We start from the raw sequence: 25,587 nt of genomic DNA on the forward strand, positions 1-25,587 counted from the left end.
TGGTCCACTGCCTATTACTAATTACTATGCCAAGAGTATTTTAAGAACAACAGTAGAATTATGAAATGAAACAATAATATTATTAATAATATAATATTATAACATTGTTCTAATAATAATATTTTTATTAATATGTAATGCTTATAATGATACTATTGTTTTACTCTATTTGAATATTTTCAGAATATTATTATTAATGAATACTAATTAAATAATAATATCTAATAAATAAACAAGTATTTAATAATTTCAATTAATCTTTCATTAATAAATATTAAATTAATAATATTATTTAATTCAGCTTTTATATATATAACGATTTGGGAGGGGACATGACAGAATAATGCGATTGCGTGTTTGGTCATACATTGATATTTTATTATTTTATTATTTTATTACTTCCATATGTGGATGAGTAATCTTTAACAATATAGTTATTATATTATTGAGACATTATAATTATAAATATAATTATAGTATATAATAATATAATATAATTAATTGAATTAATTGGGCCAAGAGTGGTGACCCTTGGTGAAGGGGCACCACCAATATATATATAGAGGAAGAAAAAAAAAATCAGGTGAACGAATAATTAATAAAAAAAAAGGTCAAAACTCAGCAAACCGAAGACATTCTATAGCAGTGCAATACCCATAGATAAACAACACCTATAGTGTGCGGTCGACTAGGTTCGTGTAGCTTCTAAACACCAAGCTTAGATGGCAAGATTGGAACTAGGTTTAGTCCTTAGTTTGCTACCCTCGCAAAGGGTAGGGCTGCTTCCAGATGGAAAATGTGCAGGAGACTGTTAGGTCTATGATTGAGTGGAAAAGCCCTTGATGATGCTCTCCCTCTTTTAGACTATGTCGAGGCTTGTTACAAGTTACCAGAATGAAGCTTAACGAATTGTAATCTCTGGACTTTATCTTTTTCCTTGATAAAGTAAAATTATTTATTGAAATCTCTTTCTCATTTCAAACAAATCAAGTATAATTCTTTAACCACTCATTTAGAGTTTAACTATTTTTTCAGTTGAATTAGCTAGTTTCATTTTCCAATGAAGAGCAGTTAGTTATTATTATTTTCAGCTGAAGTTGAAGTTTGCTGCTAACTTATTTATGAAATGATTAGTTAGTTCACTGTTTTCCTTTATTATTAGTTACTGGTTGTTACACCATTTAAATTTAGAATAAATGCCAACTGTACTTGAAGACTTCTAACACCCCCACTTGTTAATAATATTAAATTTATTATTGAAATCTTCTCAAAAAATATGAAATATTAAGACTAAATTCTATAATAAATAAATTATTTTCCGTGATTACTAGTAACCCATGGGAAAATAAAATCGATTAATAATCAATCTGAACTTACTATTTTGGAAAGAGTACATGAAATGATACTGACTGGTATTAAAGCCTCCTCTAGATCTACTCACATCAAGGTTTCACAATATGTGCCTTGGGGATGCATCCTCTATTTTTCCAACCTTGTCTCCTATAAGGAACATTCTAAAGAGGCGAGGATGGGTTGAATACATCCCCAAACTGTCCCTACTTCACAAAAAATTTAGGAAACATCCTTTGGTTTTTGTGGGACTCTTAAGCACGATATCCAATGCATCAAGTGACATCACATCCACGTCTACTTCATATATGTATTGAGCACTAATAGCAAACTGAAATCAACACTTTTTCTTTACTTGAATCTGCACACTCATCTTGACACAATATTATGGATAAGCTTGAGGATGATCATAAGTTTCCCAAAAAACACACTTTCTCTTACTTTTGTTTTATTCATTTGAAGTTTTAAAGTGAATAGCTGATTCATTGCCTCTAGTAGTTGTTATCTAAAGATGGTCCTTGTAGCCATGCATCTAATTTTCCATCAAAATCAAAGATGTCCTCTATTTTCACCTCTTCTTTGATAGTAAACATGGACTTATTGGAATCCTCCTTGAGCTTGTTTTTGGATGCAACATAAGTTGCAACCTCCAACACTTGTTTTTTTATGGCCATCTGTAATGTCCCCTCTTCGATGACAGGCTACAAGGAGTCAAATTCTGGCCTGCAGCATTCCCCAGGCTAGAATTAATAAATTAAATAAGGGAATGAGTAATTATTTAATGTGCACCCCAAAAAGCTATAGCTGTGATTATAATTATTTTAATCTTTCATTGAGGGTCATAAAAGGGGGGCCACTTTTTAAAACAACGTTATATTACCTAGGTGGGCGTTATAGGGGTACAAGTAATAATTATTAATTAATGCATTATTCACCTAGGTCGATCCTAGAGGATAAGATTGGAAGATTCAAGAAGCTTCAGTTGTCATTATAAAAGGAGGTCGATGCTGCCACATTTGGAACCATTGATGATAATTATGGTTTTCTTTTTTCCATTCATGTGTTCTCTGCAATTTAGTAATCAAGCAGGACGAAACCCCTGTTACCAGCAGTTCTGGACGTAGCCCCAGGTCTGCAACAGCATTAAAATTCATTCTGGAAGCAGTAAATATCTGTTCAAAGCTTTATCACTAGGGCTGAAGGTGTTTATTTGGCGTTTGGAAGGCAACAAAATCAGTATGTTTGTTATCGCAGCCTGTTAGGAGGGTTTGCAGCGCTCAGAACAAGGATTCAGATTCACAGATCAGACATCAACAGCATCACCGAATCATATTGTGTTCAGCCATTCTCAGGGCCTCATTTGATCAACACATGTCAGGGATTTGTAACCAGATTTTAGAGCAATATTTGGTATGCCATATGCTCAATACTTGTATTGATTAATCATAGGAACTTAATACAGTCCCTGGCTATAGTTTTGATAAATGGAAATTGTATTGGAGAACCCTCGTTGCATGTCCCTAGACATAACAGGAAACTGTCTGTAATCGAAAGAATTTCATGAAATAGATTATCTCTTGGACTGGCTTCTAATTTATATCTGTAATTAGTAAAAATTTCCCAGCAAATTTATTTCACCATCAATATTGCAATGTGAACAATTATTTTTAGACCTTTGCATTGATCTCCTTCCCTTATTATTTGTTGAAGGGTTTGCCTTTCTTTTCCTAGATTTGTTCCATATCTTCTTGTTGTCTCTTTTTGCTAGATTCTCCCTTATCTTTCTTTATTTTCTTCATTGATGTAATATGTCAATACACAAGCCTTATCCAAATCAGCTGTCCTAGTAGTGGTGCCTTCCTTCTAAGGTTTAAATGCAACCTGGATATTTGGTAAGAATATCTTCTTCTTCCAAGTCCATGCTAAGCAACATGGACTGCCTACATAATTCAATTGTGTAATTTTAGCATTTTGACCACTTCCTTGCCTTTAGTAGAGCCACTTTATCTTTTGACAGGTATCATGGCCAATTCAATAGGAATTCTTCCTTAGCAAATCATTGAAACAGTCCCAATTGTACATTGTTAGCTTCTTTTTCTTCTCACAGGATAAGAAAGATGGCTCTCCCACCATTCAAAAGCATGTCAACTCATTGTCAAGCTAGAAAAAGAAATCTTCTAAGCTTCACTCACACTATGGACACTACAATACATCTCCATTTGCTTGATCCAAGTGTCTAGTATCTCTGCATTAACTTGTCTCTTAAGTTTTGATATCAACCTTGGTTTAAATCTTGAATGGAGTTGTTCCATATTTTCCTTCAGGTTTTACTTTTCTTTCTTCACATCGACGGTCATAGTCACTCCTCTGTAATACCATATTTCTTCGCTAGAGCTCATGCTCTGTATTTGGTAGATTACTGCTCCTGAGTCATTTGAGCTTGTTGTATGGCCATGTGCTCTTGTTGTTGAGCGATCCACTATTGGTGTTTCATTACTTATTCTATGTGACTCTCTAAGATACAACTCTCTAATTAATGTTATGACTTAGTCACCCATTCTTATTTCTCAATTCTACAATGTGTTCCAATCTATAAATTTGCTAGGATTAACTCTTTTCCATTATAAGACCTTGTGACTGTCATACAAATTCACCTTTGATTTATTTTGCCACTAATTTATTCTGGTTTGACACCAGAATGATCTGTAATCATCTACAAAACCATGCTTTCTGGATTACAAATCACTAAAACTTAATATACTCTTGTTTTATAACTGTCATTTACTACTCCTTCGATGCAGGACCATATTCACATAAATCGGAAACTAACGTAAACATAACCATATGCACTTAACACCTCTATTTTCACCTTTGAAACCCAAGTGTAGAGGAGAAATAACAGCTTAGTAGGTGCCAATCGTTGTAAATTTATATGAATTGGAGGAACTAAAGACACCAATTGTTCACTGTGAACTGGAAAATTTCAAAGAAACTTGAATGTAATCCTCACCTGGTGGCATGGTCCTCCTATGCACTGGAAGACTCCAAAATTGGAAATGAAGCGTCTAAAGTCATGTCCTTTCAAATTCCCTTACTGTTGTCTATGCCATAGCAAATCCATTACTTGCAACATCACCGCAATATTTCTGCAGTCACTGATTTATTATACTGTTCATTGTGCAGTTCTGGCCAATCACCTACATATAATGGCAATTGTCGGGGTGACCACAAATTCATCAAATGCTTTTTCCAAGCAGTGAATTTGTCTGTCATAAAATAGATGGTACTTCTGAATTTTCAAAACATTATCTTGTTCATTAAAACACTTTGATACCTTTCAGATCAAGCATGCCCCTTTTCCTTTCCATTTTAGTAGTCTCTAAGTCTTTTCATTAGCAGGCAAGTAAAATTAATAGTGTGTTAGGATATGGGAGCCAACCCACTTCAATGGTTGCTTGAACTTAAACAAATTTTGTTCAAGCTATTGAACTGTGAATTTGAGACCCCACAGGTGCAACATCAGACTCACCTAATCAACAAGCTCTTTTGCCTCTTGCATTTGGGATAGTTTCCAATGGACACAAAACTGGTCCCAAACAGACCAAAAGATTCACTTACAAAAAAAATCTAGGTTACCGGGTTCGCCTCTGGGCCCCCTTGGTACGGGTCCGGGTTTGACCGGGTCCGTGGTACGGGTCCAGTTCAACCTAGGTTCGACCAGGGTTCGAAAAACCCAGAGTGGATTCGACCCTGGTCAAACCTAGTCGAACCCGGGCAGACCCAGTCGAACCCAGTCGAACCCGGGCAGACCCAGTCGAACCCGGGCAGACCCAGTCGAACCCAGGTGGCTGGGCGGCCCGTAAAGTCAAAAAACAATGCAAATTTAATTTTTTTTTCAATTCCGCCTTGTAAAAAGTGAAAGTTATAACCTAAAATTGACTTCTAAAACATTTTATTGACTCATTTCACCTCATTTGTGTTGCAAACAAAAGTTTTATGAGAGCAAGTTGAAGAAAGGGTGAACAAAATTATGTTTGTTTTGTTGTTTATATGATGCTATGTGACATGCAAATTTTAATTCATGCTTATAGGCTTCACAAATATCAATATATATATATATATAAAATTTACATGTTTTTGTACAAACGAACCCAAACCCCTTTTCAAAATTTTTCCGTACCGGCATACCGGGTTCTTCGAACCCGAACCCGTGCCCAAACCTGAACCGGTAACTTAGAAAAAAATACTAATGGGGTCCAGTAATTGAAGTGCAAAATTTTGATTAACATATTAAATTCCCTTCTTAAGCTCTTTTAGTTTTGCCTCATGCACATTGGACAATTTCTAATGGACCCAGAAATTTTGTCCTAATCAGCCCACAAGATACACAAAAAGAACATAATCTGAATGGAGCCCACTAATTGAAGACATGCTTTTATATAACATATAAGTTGCAGGAAAATTCTATAGCTTTTTACCTTGAATATGAGATTTCAGGTCTGAGGTAAGGATTTTTAATGCCTATATACTGTAGTCCTCAGATCCCAAGGCTTGTCATTTGATCCAAATTTCAAAGGAGAAAGAGGTGGTCAGCTCACACTTTCCCCTTTACTCTTCAATGTGTGAGAGAAAGCAAGCATGCTACCTCTTCCCACTCTACATGGTAGTGATTAACAACTCTTGCAGCACATTCCCACTCCTCATTCCTTCCATTTTATGTAAGGTGCTTTGTTCTTCTAAATCTTTTACGAACTTGGGCTTTCAAATCTCAATACAACTCATATCTAATGTTGTCTGCTACTCTGCTCATATTGACATAGCGAACCATGGTTGATCTAGTAAACATAGCTATTCTAATGTTGATCAAGGAATAGTGATTCAGAAGAGGATCCAAATGGAAAATTTGAGAAAAAAGCTAGAAATATTGTTTTTATGAAGGCTACCATGATCCACAAAGCAGCTAAATATATCATCATATGGACTAGTAAATTATTGAGTGGAAAACTCCAACATGTTTTTAAGTAATTCCTGGAAACAGGGGCGTATTGCATACTCACAAAACATCACCTCCCTCATGTAATATTCAGAAAAATAACCAGCACACCCTGGCATCCTTGATGTCCTTTGACTGTCTTGGGGACATAATATGTTCCCCACAAATCATTCATCAAGAAGTCACTATAAAAAAACAATTTGTTCCAAAAACAAACACTTAAAAACTAAACAGTGGACCCACCCAAACCAAACTTTAAATGTCTCTAAAACCCTAAACCTGTTGAATTTTACATTTGCAGCAAACAAAGAGCAAGTAAAGGTAAAAAGAGAAAGTAGGACAAGTATTTACAATCAAATCCATCATTCTCCCAACACGTCTGCTCTCCACTCTTCACCTATGGCAATTCCTACCTTTGAGGTGACTACTGGAACCATGGGATACATGAAATGTTGTGATTTAGAATCAACTTCAAACCTCGCTATGGATATGTTCAATGTGTGAGCTATAGACAAGGCAAATGATGTCATTAGCAAGTTCTTTTTTGTTGATGATATATTGTGCATATTGCTCAATCTTCTCCTTATTTAAAGGAGGCTTTTGCCAAGGTATGCACAGCAAGTCCATCATATGTGCATCCTAGTGAAACAAATTTGAGAATCAAAATATTGAAAAGAAGGTATTCCAAGGTTGATTTACTGATTAAGAGATCAATACCACATAGATATAGCAGAATTGCAACAAAAGAATGGATGTGTACAAACATTAGACACTGTCCGCACATCAATGTTGCATGTATGCGTGTAGCCATGTAGATAGTTGCTTGTAATGAAGGCCCTTAGTTCATTAGAGTGGTTGATTATTCTTAAAAGCTGCAGAGATTGGAGAGGACCACGATCTGCACCCAAGGTTGGTTAGAATCCTATCAAAAGAGCCACTTGAGTCCAACGGTTCTAGTAATTAAGAGTTGTTCTTGAAATTTCCATTTGATAATTACTTGATTACTAAGCTTGTTGCTCAATGCAACTATGGATTTCTTGTTTTGGTATTTTGATTTCATTCATAATTCTTATTTTCAACTCTCTTTTGAAATTGTAACTTTACAATTAGTAGCATGAATTGATGAAATGGAAAACAAAAGTCAAATGGATCAATGGATTGGCGTTGCAATTTTATTGCTTTGTATGTATTTTTTTTTAATTTACACTTTTTTTTATTTTATTAAGTTATTTTTTCAGTTTATTTGCATTTTAAATTAAAATATTAATGTTTATATATAAAATTAGTAGTCATCCCTCTTGTCCATTGGGCTGTGGTGTAATGGTAATGGGATGCTTTTAAAAGTGAAAGACCAATGTGATGTTAAGCAGGGCCTAGCACCCAGTAGACTCGCCATTAATGGGGCTGTCATGCCCCCGATCTGATATTCTATGTATGACGAACCTGAAGATGAAATTGTCTTACAGATGTAAGACTTCACAATTTCAAAAGTTGGAACAGCATACTATAAATCACCTATCATAAAATCAAGTTGATATGGCACAAAATTAAATCTACGATCGACTCTCTCCTACCATGCAGCAGTTACACTCATCAAAAGGATTAGTTAAAAGGTGTGATCGCGTTGATTAGTTTACACAGAAAAGCAGCGGTCAAACTATGAAAGGAAACCTCCTCCATGAACATTGCAACCAGTGGGGAAGGATCATGACCCTTCAATGCCTAGCAGGTGATATAAGAGAGCCTCCCAGCACTAGATTAAGGCATCAATCAGACTTAGAGAAGAGATCCTCATAAAATTACATCAGCAATAAAGGCAGATTGTTCAATAAGTACAGCATCTTGGTATATATGTATAGTGGATTTCTTGTGCACATATGAAATAAATATAAATAGATTAATATGCAGATTTATATGTTCTGGATATTTATAGTGATATACTAAATACAAATCCATAATAAGATAGATATGCAGATTTTATATATTTAGATATCCATAATGATATAATAAACACAAATACATAATAGACAGATTGCAGATTTTATATATTTAGATATCCATAATGATATAATAAACACAAATACATAATAGACAGATTTTATATGTTTGGATATTCACAATGATTATATAAAGAATGGTTGTGTATCTATATCTATATATTGATAGTGAACAAACTTACAATAATTAAACATATTGGGACAGAGAGGAAGAGCAATAAGGGAGAATGGCAAGGGCTCAATAGGCATGCCACCTCATGGACGATTAAGGACCACATAAGGCCAAGGGGGACAAAGGTTCCACTCTTGGGCCTAGGGTCAAGTTAGCGCACCCTATTGCAACTCTTCCCTACATACCCCATAGGGGTTAGTTGTTGGAGGGAAACTAGCTAAGGGTACCCAAACACAAGAGGAGAGAAGACTGGTATGATAGAGGAGAACGGCGTACGAGCTCTGCTACGTACACCACCTCATGACATGAGTGTACCCACATGAGGCCAAGGGGGATAGAATTCTGCCTTTGGGCCTAGGGCTAGGGATAACTAGGGCACCACATGGTGCAAGAGCACCTTGGTCACTCTGATGCCTTGAAAAGGCTTTTGTTATGTTTTTTGGTTTTTGTGTTATGTCAAGGTGTAATAAGGTCCTAAGGACCTTTTTAGTCATTTGTAGTCATTTCCAATCATTTCCATACAAATTTGTAAGGTCATTGATGCCATATATGTCACATAGACCTATAAGGTCCTGATTGGGTCAACTATGGTCAAACCACTCAAAATGTGTTTCAAATGAGTGGAAATGATGTAATTGGTCTTATATTGTCTATTTTAGCATGTATTAGGGGTAGGCATCAAGTTTTGAGTCATTTGGTCAAGTACGGCAAAAGTTGCTAAAAGTTGCTTGTCAACTTTTAGCAATTTTCTTATGTAACAAGTTCATTTTTGAATCCCAACGACCCAAATCAGTTGGAGGCTGTTGGGAGAGGTTGAGTTGATGATAAATAGCCTCATTTTGGTATGAGGAAAGTTGTTGATGGTTTTTGTACGGAGACAAGGTCTGCAATTTTCTGAAAAAGTGCTGCAAAAATGTTCATAACTTTCTAGTGCGGATGAATTAGGATGTGAGATCGGTGCCATTTGAAAGATCTATGAATCCTCTTTCCATTGATACCAAGTTAGTTTATTTTCATCAAGTTTTGAGCATTGGTGAGCAATTTTCTAAAATCTGCCCAAAAACCCTAGTTTAAAGGGTTTGAATAGGGTTTTGACAATATCTATGCATTCCACCGTTGGAAAATTATAAGAATCAGTGGAATGATAGATAAGGGAGTCCTCCATATGGGTTTTTGTCCATTTTTTGCAGGGTTCAAGTTTGAGGCACTTTTGAGGCGTTGAATGCCTAACATCTTCATGTGTTAGGCTGTGGGAGCATTGGTATGGTGAAGGGTTTGGAGTTTGGTGACCAAACAATGCAAGGTGATGCAAAAACCTGTGAAATCTATTCATTTGGGACATGCCCCTGCCACTGAAAGTGGAGTTGTGTGTGGGTGAGTTGTTTTTGAGGCACTTGGTTTGTAAAAGTGGCCTAATTAGGCCTATTTGGGACTAGGACCAGTCCATTTTTGAGACATACCTTCCAAAGAAACCCTACCCCCTTTTGACATATTTTTATAAAGTCCAAATGGGTATCTGAATCAAGTTTCCTTTTTGGGAGGTCGATTCTTATTTGAAAGTTATGGCCAAAATACACACGTTGCTGCTCTAATTAGGCCTTAGGACAGAATTACCAGTCAATAATTGAGCCCTATGTTCCAAAGAAACCTATAGGGGTTTTGATATATGTTGTGTAACTCTGAAAAGGGTATCTGAAAAGGTTTACGTTTTGTGTCTGTGATCAGTGGTTTGTGAGTTATTGCAAAAAAAAACTCTCTGAGTAGGGCTAGTAGGGTGTATGAGCCAATACAAGGAAGTGTTTTGGGGTCACACCTTTGCATTTGGGACTTGTTCTTGACATCTCTAAGCATGCTAGATTCCTGCCCCTTGGTTCCATGGTCATCTTGTGAAGTTGAGTTAAATTGGGTGTAAACCGGGTTAAGGGTTATCATGCCTAGTGAATGAAAAATTGAGTGGAAGTGAGAAATGTGTCTTGGTGCCTTGTAACCTGTTTTCATTTGTTAGATTTTGTTATTCTGATCTTCCTTGGGTCCTCTGCATCACCACATCATCCCCTATCTCCACCTTATTTTGATTGAGCCCTTAAGATCAAATAGATTCATTTGTATAAGAGCATTTCTCCTTAACCCTAAAGTGGCTATATTATGCGTATAATGTCTATATTATCATATAATCTGATTGCAGGTTTCCAAGACAAGTTTATCTCATCCTAATTTTGGGTAAGGATTATATTTCTAACTACATTGTATTCTCTTTATATGGATATTGTGAAATTAGGCCTGATTACAAGACAATCCAAAAAGGGGAAATTACAGGGGAACCATAATAATACAATTAAATATGTGGGCATATTGAAATGCTTAAACACCTATGCTTGGAAGGGTGCCACGACTGAGCTACAGCTCAATAATGTCCCTACTTACCCTCAGAAAAATAAAATAGCCATCCCTCTTAAAATCTAGGAAAATTTTGTCTAACTTAAGATGTCTAAAAAAATACATGAAGGGATAAAGGATTTCATGTTTGTGCCTTGATGCAAGCCAAGACAATTCACAAGCCCCCAAGCCATCATTGAGGTGGGGGACTTACCACACATTAAGAATGTCTTTGCAAAGGGAGAAAGCTAATGGTCTATGCAATATTTTGAACAAGCAGGTGTATGTGCTGAAAATATGTGTCTGCTGGTCTTTCCCTGATATTTTTAGTAGTAGCACCATCACACTTTATAGCTTAAAAGAAGCACAACAAACAAACAATAGATTCCTATAAATATAGATCTAAACCTACGTTACTAGGAGACCCATCTCCTACCCCCTGAGATGCGTCTCCGGTACCAAAAACTTCCCGATGCACGGGCCACTTAGATTGGCTATGGTATCAGTATTATAAGAAATTATTAAATTATATTAAAAAAATTGGCGTCTTAAAGTACCCGTCTCCTATTTTTATAAAATTTAGCCGTACAAGTACCAATAATACCAGTCTCCAAGTACCCCGTCTCCCAGTAACTTTGATATGAACATGACAACAAACTAATTAATACCTAAAAACTTTAACTTGGACACCTCTAAAACTCCTACTTTAACAAACTTCTAGCACCACCAACTCTTCGATAGATTTCCAACAAAATTCACATACATTTAATTTGATTATTCATTATTCTAACAACACTCCTTAATAAGAACTAAATTTTCTTGGACACCTAACATATTCCCACATATTATAAACTTTATTAATTCATCTTAAGATATCTCCAACATTTTTCCTAAAGCCAAACATCCACTAAACTATCAAATAAGTGCCACCCTTTTAAAACCTCAAGCAATTCTCCCCTCCAAAATCCAAATGGAGGCCTGTTGAGCAATCTATATTTGAATATTCCCTCTTACAACCTTTTTGTATGTGCTTTGATGATCATAACATCTACAGCCATTCAAATAGTTGGATGATTTCTTCTTCTTCATCATACCTTGCAAACCCAACAAGTCAACATTAACAGCAACAACACAAACAACTCCCTCTTTATTCTCTTCCAAACAAAATACATGGCTGTAAAAACATTTTCCTCCCACAAAATTTAAAGGAATCCATTATTTTGGCAATCAACAAATTCAGCCCTTATTTATTTATTTGCAGCACTAAAATATCTGCCATCTCTGCAAATGGGGCACTTTCACCTTGCAAAACTTTGGCAATTTGAAGCCTGTAAGGCTGTAACCCATAGGTCCCAAGATCGTAACAGGCTTTGATACCAGATGTAAAGGAACCCCTAAAGGAATAAGCCAAGAAAACATAAGTAAACGTAGAATAAATTTTTTTCAAACAAATGAGATAATCATTAACAACTTACAAAAGTTCACTAGCTCAAGCCACTAACTTACGACATCTTGTCGCAACTCAACAATGCACAAGCGGAAGACTCAGATTCCAAAACATCAACCAAGCATTGTGGAAGACTCTAAACACCTTAGGAAAGGTCAACATGGAGTTTCAACCCTTACAAGACTTAACTCGGCAAACTAGGCTTTCTCCTCGGTCCTAGTTAAAATGATTGGCTTCCTACAAACACGATCACACAAACCGATGCAGTCAACTACACAATAACTCACTAACAACACAAATGGACCACCTCAAAGGTTCCCTAGACTCTCCAAGACCCAATGGACAACTTTTAGGAACGAGATAACCCCCTTTGAGGACCAAAAAAGCCCGTCGACGAACAGCTGAAAACACTGGTGCCCCAAGTGGACTAGGGTGCCCACCTAGGACACTGGACACTAGCGTGCCTAGAGGACACCAACGCATTGCACTAGTGTCCAAGGTGGGCGCCCTAGTTCACCTGGGGCACCAATGTTGTAATGTCCCATTCTTGAACTAATATTGGATAATAAATAATAATAAAATTAGAATATAGAAAATAATAATAATAATAATAATATAAATAAATAAGTAATAATAAAATATAATATTCAATAAGACAATTAAAAGGAAGGAGATAGCGATTGAAATATATTGAGGACACCATGAAATATTATAAATGAGACTATTTCCTAAGATAGATTCCAAAAATAAAGATCATCATACTAAGTTTCGAGAGCATCTCCATCATTGAGACAAATCAACCAAGTCAAAACATCTATTTACTTAGATAGCGATTAGACTAAACAAGATTATATGTGACAGTGATGCAGTCTATGAAGAAAGATGACGATTATCTTGTGAAATATTAATGCAAACAATGTTTATATCTTCCAATATAATATCTTTGTATTCAAGCACCGTGGTAATAAGATTCAAACGCTAGACTTAGAGGCGATTTGATGTTTTGAGCCTCCTAGGTAGTAATCGAGATCAATATTATTGTCACTAGTATTGGTAATCTCCAAACAAACGATAACCATCCTTCCCGATGACAGGCACATAAACCTCTGCTACTATGTCAATGGAGAACAAACATACAATGTCACTAAAGGATGCATCTCTTCACCGAACACGAAAATATGCAAGCAACAATTGATCTCTAAAAAAGACATCGAAGATCTTAAGACAATGATTGACAAACCAAAACATGAGGAATAAGCCGATAAGGAAGGAAGGATGCGATCGTATGGGGTTTGGAATTAATCTATTAGAAATATTGAAGACGGTGCCATTCCCTGAACATCAGCGATTATTAGCAATCTTCTATCAATTAATGAGAGGGCATCGATTCAACATAAAATAATTAGTCAAATAACAAATGGAAGTCGTTGATAGCTGGGAGAACTAAGTTAGATCAGGAACTAACTAAATTATTAGTTAATGTTAGTAAAAAGGTGCGATGTGACCCTGTGTTGCAACCCCTTCATTCATGTCTCTTCTAGACTTATTAAAGGGACATCCACCAATCATTCCAAAAGATCATCAAACATCTTTATTTCTTATTCATCCTTTGTGGATTTGCTCACTTGGAGCAAGCAGCCTTTAACCTTTGGATGCACATTTATATCAAACGCATCGCCTATTAGATTTGCCATAAGCCACGAGATAAAACGTGCAACCATCCATATCTGAAGATCGTATAGAATCACTACATCATCATACATATCAAGCAAGCATTCATAGATTAAAGGTCTTAGCAGACCAATATAGTATACTATTGAATACATTAACAATCTTAATCAGAAACAGCAAACTAAGCAACATAGTCTACGCTGTCATATCAAAGACAACAAGATTCTCTATCCATACTCAACATTGATTACTGTTGTCACAAAAGTTTGCACCCTTGCTGAGCTATCAACTCAGCAACCTTGTGAAACATGGAAACAACCCCGAAGTGTGGGACCTTGCGCAAGGGGTTGAATCTCCAAAAAAGGTCAGCTTCCTTCTCAATCCAAATGCAGGTGTTCAACCAACTCAACACTCTGAATTCTACTTCTAAACCTATCCTAACAGCTACAAAGGAAAAGGCAAGAAGGAAATGCAAAAAAGAAAGGAGGTGATGCACCAAGATAAGAGATGTTTCTCTCCCCACCCAGAAGTGACACAAAGAATCAATCAAAATACCCAACAGATGCACAAACTTCAGTTGCATGAATGACCCCAAACACATGTATGGAGGTTAGAATTTGTTGAATGTCAAGAGGGGAGAAGGTTTCCCACAAGTCACACTCAGAAACAAGTTAACATAGCATATACATGAGAGAAACGTTGCAAAGCATACACTTATAATGAAGGTAAGGAAAACATACACAACATGCATAAGTTGAAGGAAGGCAAGAATGATAATTTCAATTCATTATAAGGCCAATGGCCAGACTTACAGTTGCAAAAATGCAAGAAATATACAAGTCTTCAAGAGAAGTGAAAGAGCAAAGAATAGCTTAAGCCAGCAGGTAGAGAACCCTTTACAATGAGACTTAACAGCCTTTATATATCAAACTGGTTGCAAATGAGAGACCAATGATCAAGGAGAGAAACCTTCACCCTGGCATGCACAGAGGAATGTTAGTCGGGGAAGGCAGGGAAGTGCACAAACCTGCCATGGTGTACATGCAAGCAACCCAGACATACCTTGACAAGACAATCCCAAGAAAAAAAGTACTTCTAAAAGGTGGATTGTCTATCATTTTAAAGTTAGAGCATGCAGGCCTGACATGAAGGCCATCAAGTAACCATAAATAAGCATGACCCTGTACTCCACTTGATGGCCATCTTGCAAAAACATTAATTGTGCCCTTGTAGCTCTATGGATGAAAGTGTACAAGTCGCAAGAGTCAGTGGAGCCTTAAGAGCTTTGAGTGTTGATCATGCCATCTGGAAGTGTCGCAAGTCAAAAGTCAAAAACCTGGGATTCCAGGTTTTCGGTTTCATGAAGGGAAAAATTGGGAAACCTGGGATTCTGGGTTTTTGGGTTCATGAAGGGAAGAATTGGGAAACCAGGGATTCTGATTTTCTGGGTTCATAAAGGGAAGAATTGGGAAGCCTAGGATTCCGGGTTTCCGGTTTCATGAAGGGAAAAATTGGGAAACCTGGGATTTCGGGTTTCCGAGTTCATGAAGGGAAGATATGGGAAACCTGGGATTCCGAGTTTCCAAGTTCATGAAGGGAAGAATTGGGAAACTCGAGATTCCGAGTTTCCAATTTCATGAAGACTTGCCTCCCGACAAAACAACACTTCATATTTCATTATTACATTGGTTCTTTCCTTAATCAACTAGGGCAGCGTTGGTCCATGGAACATATCTCTAATCGGTTCTCACTGATGGACCAAGGATGTCATAAAAATGACTACATTTTGGCGACCTTTGCAGGATGCTTGCCTTCTAAGCATGGAATCCAAAAGCCTTGAGCATCCATTGGGCACTAAGTCATTGGAAGAACCCAAAACATGTGTGTGCCAACACCTAGAGGGAAACCGAAAACTAGGGCACACACCCTCCTAAGGAGGATGTAGCAAGTGCAAAAGCACTTATGAAAGCAAAACAACCTCTAATCTAATATTTATATTGATTTACAACAAAAGGCAATTGGTGCATGTGCCTCTATCAAAGAAGGAGCTTATCTCCTTCATACCATTGTTGCATTCACCACTTAATTGCAATAGTTGAAGTCTCTTATATGTGTGCATCTGATCATGCATATTGCTTTCATGGTGAAATAACACTTCACCATTCACCTTGCCACCATATGGAAGCCATAGAATATAGCCACCTAAGACATCTGGGGATGCGTCAAGCACACATATAGTAGCAAGGGGGAGTATTTTTGGAGTATGCTAGCCTCAACAAAACTACCCCTTGCAAAAGAGAAGGCACCTTCTTCATACAAGGGGGGAGTATTTTCCCCACAATAGCCGACCTCCTCCAAGCATGAGTTGAAACCAAAAGAAAAGGCTTCAAACTCACATGGTGGTGAAAAGTATACCATATCTCTGTCTTGACCTACACATGGGGGCTCCTCGTGCACATCAACTAGAAAACTTTGAAACTCTGGTATGCTATCATTTTGAGCAACAAGGGGAATACTTTTTTGACATATATGTTGTTGCTCAACATCACCATCCATGATACGCTAGTCCCAAGTGAAACATTCAAGCTAGGGCACATTGTCCTTAATGCTAAACGCAACATCTTCAACATGAATGAAGACCTCATATTCAACATCATCACATTTCGGGACATGGGAGAACTAGCATACATCATAATCACATGTGTCAATACTTAGTTCATCAACACCAACCTCAGATTTATGAGGCACTTCATGGGAAGATCTCAAATCTTCAAATTGTCTCTATGTTTTTGTTTCTTCATCTTGGCAACCAGTTGCAATGACCTCAGGCTCATGGCATGATCCGTTCCCCATACTGCCTGTAGCAATAGCATCATTTTTTGTGGCCAACCCAACATGTGTAGCAACAACCACATCCTTTGAACATAAAGGAGCATCAATCTCCATCCTGTTGTGACGTTTTCACACATCGCCCCATTGCAGATAGGGACCCTCTACTTTTTAGGTCCTCTTGGTCATTTGGTTTTGGTTATAAGGGTCTTTTCGCAGTAGTCCTTCGATCTCCTTGGTTTGCAAGTGTTTTGGGGTGAATTTGATCAAGTATGTGAGTCGTTTGAATAAATTTGGCTAAGTCTAGAACCTGTTTTGTCCATTTTAGGGTTTTGCCCTTCAGACTTGTATTTGAGGCATTTCCTTTAGGGTTTTGGAAAAACTAAACATTGCATTGGAATCGGAGCCCTCCAAGGAACTTGCCAATGAAATTTTAGCGAATTTTGAGCAACTTTCTATTTTTAGAAAGTTCCTATTTTTTAGGGATTTCATTGCCTCCTGGATTGTATTTATTTCATTGAAAATCATTCTTACTATTTTTAGTAAGTGTTGTCTCATCCTATTTTGCCCTAATCTTAACATTTTGAAGTACTTACTATTTATAGTAAGTCTATTCTTGGCAGGTTCTTCACAAGCAGGGGTCCTAACACTAAAGACTGAACATTCCTGAAGATTGTCTAAATCCGAAAAATCAAAAAGCAGGCAATTGATCGAAAAATGGCTGTGTGGAAATCATTCCAAAAGTGGAAAGGCATTGAAAATCCTCCTAAGGCAAGAAATCACTTCAATTCCAAATATGACATCCTGATCCAGAAATGAGCAAAAAATTGGTTGTCTGATGAGCAATCAATGATAAATCCTTGCCAAGGCAAAATGACTTTCAAGGGGGTGGGAGCCAAATTGAGGGTGTGGAGGAATTTTTCTCCACACCACTTTTTCCTTCACCTTGCCAAATTCACGCCCATGTAGAAAGTTGGGCACCAAAATGGGGGTGTGGAGGAATTTTCCTCCACCCCCAAAAATCCCTGCACCATCCCAAATCAACGCCCAAGTCAGGTGATGAGCGCTAAATTGAGGGTCAAGAGGAATTTTCCTCCATGACCAGAATTTCTGCATCATATGATTTCCAAGCCCAATCAAAGGGTAGAGCACTAGACAAGGGGGGTAAAGGAATTCTTTCCAAGACATGAAATTCCTCCATGGGGGTGAATTGGCTCCCAAAGCCACTTCAAAGCACTAGACAGAAGGGGTGACGGAATTTTGTCCAAGGCATAGAATTCCTCCATGAGGTCTAAACAGCACCCAAGACATGAAGCATAGCGCCAAAACAAGACAAGGAAGGAATTTCCTTCCAGATGAGGAATTCCTCCACGTGATGAAATTGGCATTGGAAGAGGGGCATGGAAATCCCAGTCAAGGAATAAAATCAAAATTCCTCTCTCAGGTGTGGAAATTTGTCAAAGGATGAAGAAATTTCAAGACGAAAGGAAAAAAATTGATCAAGGAAGAGAATTTTCTCTCTCCTAAATTCCGGAGCTCAAAATATTGGAAATTCCTTGACTAAGTGTTGGAAATTCCAAGAAAGTGAATTCTGAAGCTCAAAATCTTGGAAATTCCTACCTTCAGGACAAAATTCCAAGAAAGTGAAAAATTGAAGTGTTGGAAATTCCTTCTTTCAGGACAAAATTCCAAGAAAGTGAAAAATTGACTAGGAGTTGGAATTTCCTTCCTTCAAGACAAAATTCTTGGAAAATGTGAAATTTGGCTAAGGATTGAAAAAATTCCTTCCTCAGGGAAGAAATGTGCCCAAGGTGAAGAATTTCAAGGCACCAAGAAAATCGGCTAAGTAAGAAGATTTTCTCTCTCCAAATCTCAGAACAAGACAAAATTCCTTAAGCATGGAAAATGGTCAATGGTCAGGAAAATCTTCGTTCAGGACAGCGTGCAAAAAAAATTTCCTTAAGGACAAAATTCTCTCTTTAAGAATTTTCTCTCTCCAAGAATTTTAGATGTACATGAATCATTCAAAAGAAAAGATTGTCAAAATTCTTCCAAGGCAGGAAAATCTTCCAAAACGTCTTTTGTCAACCTGAAATAGAAAGATTCTTGTAAAAGATGAGTTAGCAACATGCAAAGAGAATATTTCATATTAATGAAGCACAACCAGGAAAATTATAAATGACAGTGGGGTCTATTTGCATGGCAAGAATCTATTGAATGCATGGCAGCATGGTGGCATTCATTGCCTTAATATTTAACCAAATGACAGCTGAATCAATGCATGGCGAGGTGGTGGAGCATCACTTGCATGTAGCCGTCGCATTCGAGAGATGATGGTGCATTTATGGCACCATGGGCGATTTTGCATGGAGGAATATCTATTGCATTTATGATGTATTAGGCGAATTTGAAAGAAGTGGTGCATTTAATGCACAATGGATGCCAGTTTTGGCAGGAATGTAATTAATTGTAAGCAGGCATTATGGGCATTTAATGTTTATTCCCACCTTGTTGCATCATGTGTGTGGAATCTTTTGGGTCAAACCCTAATTAGGGTTTGCATGTAATCAAGGTTGGAGGCCTATATAAGGGGGTGACCCCTTCATTTGTAAAGCAAGCAGATTTGTATGAAATTGTTGCGATAATAACAATGAAAAATTGTTCACAGATGGTGTCCACTTAAGTTATTTTTCAGAACTTGCATGGTTTCACCTTCCTCACTTAAAATAGAAGTATAGTAGTGCTTTGATTTCAATGGAGAATGTAATGGTGTTTGATGAATTTCCAAAGTTCATACTTTTTGCATCTTATTGATTATAAGTTGTCATGTAAAGTTAGTCTGAGCCACTAAATTTGTGCTAAGTTTGATTGTGGATAGTCGTTTGGATTGCGCCATTTTGGGTATTCAAATGCACTTTCCCGATATGAAAATCCTTCAACATCCTTGCAAGATTACACCAGTTCTTGTGGAGTTGTAGTTGATCTTGGCAAAGCAGAACTTGGTTTATTTGGAATTCGTCCATTAGAGCATTATCTATTGGTATCACTACCCTTAGGAGTAGATTTAGATCCTTCTAACCCTTTCCCCTTTAATTTCAATCCATTCGAGTCCAGTTCATTTGAAGCAGAAGCATCACAGAATTGCTATATTCGATGATGAAGTTCCAACCACTGCAAAGAAGTGAAAAAATGATCCAAACGTAAGTCCCCTTGGATTACCAGCAAACATCAAAGCCAACTGAGTCACGTCCATTGCATAATCGAAACCTTGGAGTCAATTGTTTGAACTTATCACAATCTTAGCATACAATTGAACTTTGATCAAGAGAGAGTAAAGTGACAGTTGAAAAACTTTATTCTGTGTTGCGGCGTAGTCACAAAACGCACGTCAACACATCCTATCCTCCGAAAATGGAACAAAGTAGGTAAGACATCAAAGATATTTTCTTCTTCACCATTCTCATCATAGGATGACTTATGTTCTAAATGATCAACATCATGACTTGATCTAATTGACTCCTCCATGTTGTCCTCACATCCTCGCTTAATGCCCTGTTGTTGTAGATTATCTTCGAATTTCCTTTGCGACAGGTCTAAAGCTTGATCTTGTTGAGTACAAGGAAGCTCATAACTAGCAGACAACACCTCCCCTCCTCCTTGATGATGAATCCAATCAGCTTTCTAGACAACAAGTCCACCTTTGAAGAGAGAAATAGTGTCAGGAAAAGGAGATTGATCTAATAGGGGATGTTGTAAGGGAGGTTGTAAAGGAGAAGGCTCTTGTAAAACAACAGCTTGAGCTCCTTTGAAACTTGGGATTTCAAACCTAGGAGGCTCATCTGAAGGCTTGGGAGGTTTACCCTGCCTGAAGCTTGGGACTTCAAACTTGGGTACTTTAGGGGCAAAACTCTCCTCCTACATTGGTTGCATTTCAATAGCTGCCAATTGCTTAATTTCCTCTTTCCTAGTAGAGGCAAGCTGCCTTGCAAGGAAATCTTCATGTTGTAGCCAAAGTCGAGCCTGATAGGCCAACTCCTTTTGCTGCAAATCCCACTCTTGTTGCCTCTTGATCTCATCTAGTTGCTCTCTCAAGTTTAGCAACATGTTTTTCAAGTCTGTAATTTCCACCTTCTCATCATTTTGGAGTTGATTGGGCTGCCAAGAAGGTCGAGCAAGCGTGGGTGGGTGGCAAGCATTAGGAAAGTACCCACCTACTGCTGAAGTGAAGTTCTTTGGGTTGAAACTAGGAGCGGTCCTAGTTTGGTCTAGTTGGTAAGGAGGGGCGAAATGGCTTGCATTCTCATAGAATGGGGGTGAATAGAAGTTACACCCATGATATGAACTCATTTTAAAGTGCAAACAGATGTATTCAACCAGAGATTGATAACATACCACAAATTCGCCAAATGATTGCAAAGTTGCCAGGTGCTTAAAAGATGTTGTCTCCAAAGGCTTGATGAACTGAAGAACACACACCAAATCTTCAGTTGGTTTGGGCTTAGGATTGCTTGACCACTAGATTTCTTCTTAGAGTCGCCTGGTGTGTGAAATGTTGCCGCCAAGGCAAAATACACTGAAGAACACACCAAATTTTCAACTTGATGAAGGTTGAGTCCCACCGGTCGTGCCAAAAACTATTGTCACAAAAGTTTGCACCCTTGCTAAGCTATCAACTCAACAACCTTGTGAAAAATGGAAACAACTCTGAATTGTGGGACCTTGCGCAAGGGGTTAAATATTTGGAGAAGGTCGGCTTCCTTCTCAATCCAAGTGCAAGTGTTGAAGCAACTCAACACTGCAAATTCTACTTCTAAACCTATCCTAACAGCTTGCAGAGGAAAAGGGAAGAAGGAAATGCAAAAAAGAAACGAGGTGATGCACCAAGATAAGAGATGTTTCTCGCCCCACCTAGAAGTGACACAAAGAATCAATCAAAATACCCAGTAGATGCACAAACTTCATTTGCATGAATTACCCCAAACTAGAGAAATGAGAATCGCCCAAAATCGCCGAGTTTGGGCAATTTCCGAGTCGCCTCATGCTCGGCGAGTTTGGGCGATCTCCGATTCACCTCATGCTCGGCAAGTTTGGGCAATCTCCGATTCGCCTCATGCTCGCCGAGTCCAGTGGGCTCGAGCTCAGACTCAGACGAGTCTGGGTCAAAAAATTGCCCAAAATCGCCGATTTTGACGAGTCCCAACTCCCAAACTCGATCGGCAGCATCTAACTTTAACTTTAAAAAAAAACACAACTTCTAATATGTTTTGAATTGATTTTTTTTTGTTTATATTATGCTTTGAGCCTAAAAGTGAACTTCATTTCATTCATTTGGCAAAATAGGAGGAGAAAGGTGAGTTGTGAGGAGAAACAATAGAAAAATAACACCCGACACCTGTATAAAATAATAAGTCTTTTGGCCTTGCGGGGCGCTGCCCTCGACCCCGCCTTGTATCACAATAGGGAGCGCGCCAAGGGCGCTGCCTCTGGACCCCGCAAGGGGCATTGACCCCAACTTGGGGGCACTACCCCCAAACCCCCATCATAAAATTAAGGGGACAATTGCACTGATAAAAGTAGGAAAATTTTAACCTCAGAGTCTAATTAGGCTCCAATTCCATAGAACAGCATATACTTTCATTTGGTGCATCAAGAGTTGGAAAGGAAGAGTTTGCATCTCATTTGATCATATGATGACATGGATTTTTTATTCCATGAGTTTTGTAATATTGTATGCATTTGACAATATTTATATATCTATGTTATTATTTCCTTCAGCTACAATTTGCATTTATAATTATGTGATTGATGTATACTTGTGTATGTAATCAAATTAGCTTCTATTTGATGATGTTATTGTGTCTTTAAGGTGTATTAAATAAAGAGTGCATGAAACAAGTTTTAAATCTTTAAAAATCTCTAAATTTTTCAAGTTTTTCACTTTGCCGAGTCCGAGCTGAGTTTTGACTCTCGAGTCCGAGTCCCGAGTCCATTCGGACTCGCCAAGTCCAAGTCCTGATTCATTGCCTCAAACACATGTATGGAGGTTAGAATTTGTTGAATGTCAAGAGAGGAGAAGGTTTCCCACAAGTCACACTCAAAAACAAGTTAACACGGCATATACATGAGAGAAAAGTTGCAAAACATACACTTATAATGAAGGTAAGGAAAACATACACGACATGCATAAGTTAAAGGAAGGCAAGAACGATAATTTCAATTCATTATAAGACCAATGGCCAAACTTACAATTGCAGAAATGCAAGAAAATATGCAAGTCTTCAAGAGAAGTGAAAGAGCAAAGAATAACTCAAGCCAGTAGGGAGAGAACTCTTTACAATGAGGCATAACAGCCTTTATATACCAAACTGGTTGCAAAGGAGAGACCAATGGTTAAGGAGAGAAACCTTGACCCTGGCGTGCATAGAGGAATGCCAATCAGGGAAGGCAGGGAAGTGCACAAACCTGCCATGGTGTACATGCAAGCAACCCGACCATACCTTGACATTGCAATCCCAAGAAGAAAAGCAGTTCTAAAAGGTGGATTGCCTAACATTCCAAAGTCAGAGCATGCAGGCCTAACAAAAGTCAAAGCATGCAAGCTTGACATGACGGCCATCAAGTAACCATAAATATGCATGGCCCTGTACTCCACTTGATGGCCATCCTGCAAAAACATTAAATGCGCCCCTGTAGCTCTATGAATGAAAGTGTACAAGTCGCAAGAGTTGGTGGAGCATAAAGAGCTTTGAGTGTTGATCACGCCATCTAGAAGTGTCGCAAGTCAAAAGTCAAAAGTTGGAAACCTGGTATTCCGAGTTTCCAAGTTCATGAAGGGAAGAATTGGGAAACCTGGGTTTCCAAGTTCATGAAGGAAAGAATTGGGAAACCTGGATTCCGAGTTTTTGGGTTCATGAAGGGAAGAATTGGGAAACCTGGGATTTTGGGTTTTCGGGTTCATTAAGGGAAGAATTGGGAAACCTAGGAAGACAACACTTCATATTTCATGATTCCATTAGTTCTTTCCTTGATCAACTGAGGCAGCACTGGTCCATAGAACATATCTCTGATCGATTCTCACTAATGGACCAAGGATGTCATAAAAATGACAACAATTACATTGTGCTAATCATAGCAGATCCGATGTAAGATCATCTTTGCATATATCTGAGTGTTATATCAGAGATAGCAGTGATAATCTATCCTATTGATTAGTAGTATATATTATAAGTGGTATTATTCTTGCATTTAGTGGTACCAGTTATCATTCTATTAAGCATTGATTATCAAGGTTCATAGGGAATTTTAGGGTTTGGATAAGAAAGAATTCCCTTGCAATTGACTTTCAAGTTAATTGTTCCCTTATTCTTGAGTATTAACATAAAGGGGGCATTACAAGTGTCCTCAGTTGTTCGTCTGCCCCAAATGTGGATGTCTTGTTGTTGGAAAATGATAGAAAACATGCATTTTTTGAGCTGATCTCTCTTCTTCTTTTGATATATTCAACACCCTTGAGCTCCTAAACCAACCACCTATGCCTATGCTACTCACTCTACAACAAACTCTATCTATCATACTCTACTCTAATTCTATGAGAATCAGAACTCAATATGCTCTCATATTCTTGGGCACTCCAACGATGAGTCACACTCAATCCCGCTCTGATATCATTATAAAACTTAGAAAATTACAGCAAGAAACATTATTCAAGTAAAGAAATCACAACATTGATTCAGCAAAGGAAGATTCAAATAATTATGGACCCAAATATGACAACAAAATGATTTATTTTACATCTAACCATTTAACTGGGGCATCTCTAATATTCCTACTGGAACAAATTAATTGGCTTATTCATTACTCTACATTTTCTTCAGTTATTGATGACTAATTCCGCACTGCTTGTAGTTTATGTTTACATTACAATTGAATTTATTTTATATGAAACTTGAGAATGGCGATCCTGATCCAGAAATGTCAAATCACGGTTGTACTCCAAGATGTAATTTTTCTATCATCAGTATATGTTTTCCTTTTCACTGGTTTTAATTTTAAAAGGATGAAAAATGAGAATGTGAAAAAAATGAATACCAGAAACGTTGCGAGCGGGGTGGAGGAGAAGGCAGTCGGAGGAGGAGGCCATGCATTTGGTCTTCCCACAGTTGGCGCAAGAGGGGATTTTGGTGACGGAGGCGCAAAAGTAGCAGAAGGCCCTATTCTTCTGCACACGCGAGCACACATCGCACGTGTAAAGGGAGTTGCAGGGATGCTTCCCCAGCTCTATGTGAAATTGCTGTTCGCTTATGCCCTTCTGCCTCGCTTTCTGCTTCTCTGCCTTCTTCCTCGCCCCTGTCTTCCGCTTTGGCATCTCGATTCTCCCCTCGCCAAATTCCCAATTTTTTACTGCTACGAAACTCACTAAACAAATTTGTATTGCTTCAAATTTCATGCCATTCAGATTTCCCTTCGCTTTCAACTCACTTCGATAGGGTTAAGCGTTTATCTATTATTTTATTTTAATTATTATGGTACAAGTTGCGTGTGTTTAACAAAAGACGCAAAGCGTCAAGTTCCTGTCGAGTTGTTTATTGATTAGTATAAAAATTGTTGGAAGTGCATTTGACATTTTGAAGGAAATGGCATTGCCATGGTAAATCGAAATTCGATGAGCATTGCCAACATAGTCGCTGCCTGTTTTAACTTTTGTGATTTGGAACGATTGGCAATTATGAGAATTGAATATAAAAGAGAGTAT

The 25,587-nt window shown here is 37.8% G+C and overlaps 1 protein-coding gene across 1 annotated transcript in view; it reads right to left on the reverse strand.

Annotated features, from left to right (window-relative positions):
- The window catches only part of LOC131065698 (uncharacterized), a 46,379-nt gene extending 21,064 nt beyond the window's left edge, over positions 1-25,315 (reverse strand). The window contains exon 1 of the mRNA XM_058000286.2: positions 24,924-25,315. Within this exon, the coding sequence (XP_057856269.1) occupies positions 24,924-25,281 (358 nt within the window). The 5' untranslated portion in view covers positions 25,282-25,315. The remainder of the gene's footprint in view (positions 1-24,923) is intronic.
- Between the last annotated feature and the right edge of the window lie 272 nt (positions 25,316-25,587).

This window comes from Cryptomeria japonica, chromosome 1 (genome assembly GCF_030272615.1).
Source record: "Cryptomeria japonica chromosome 1, Sugi_1.0, whole genome shotgun sequence".
In the NCBI taxonomy this organism is placed as follows: domain Eukaryota; kingdom Viridiplantae; phylum Streptophyta; class Pinopsida; order Cupressales; family Cupressaceae; genus Cryptomeria; species Cryptomeria japonica.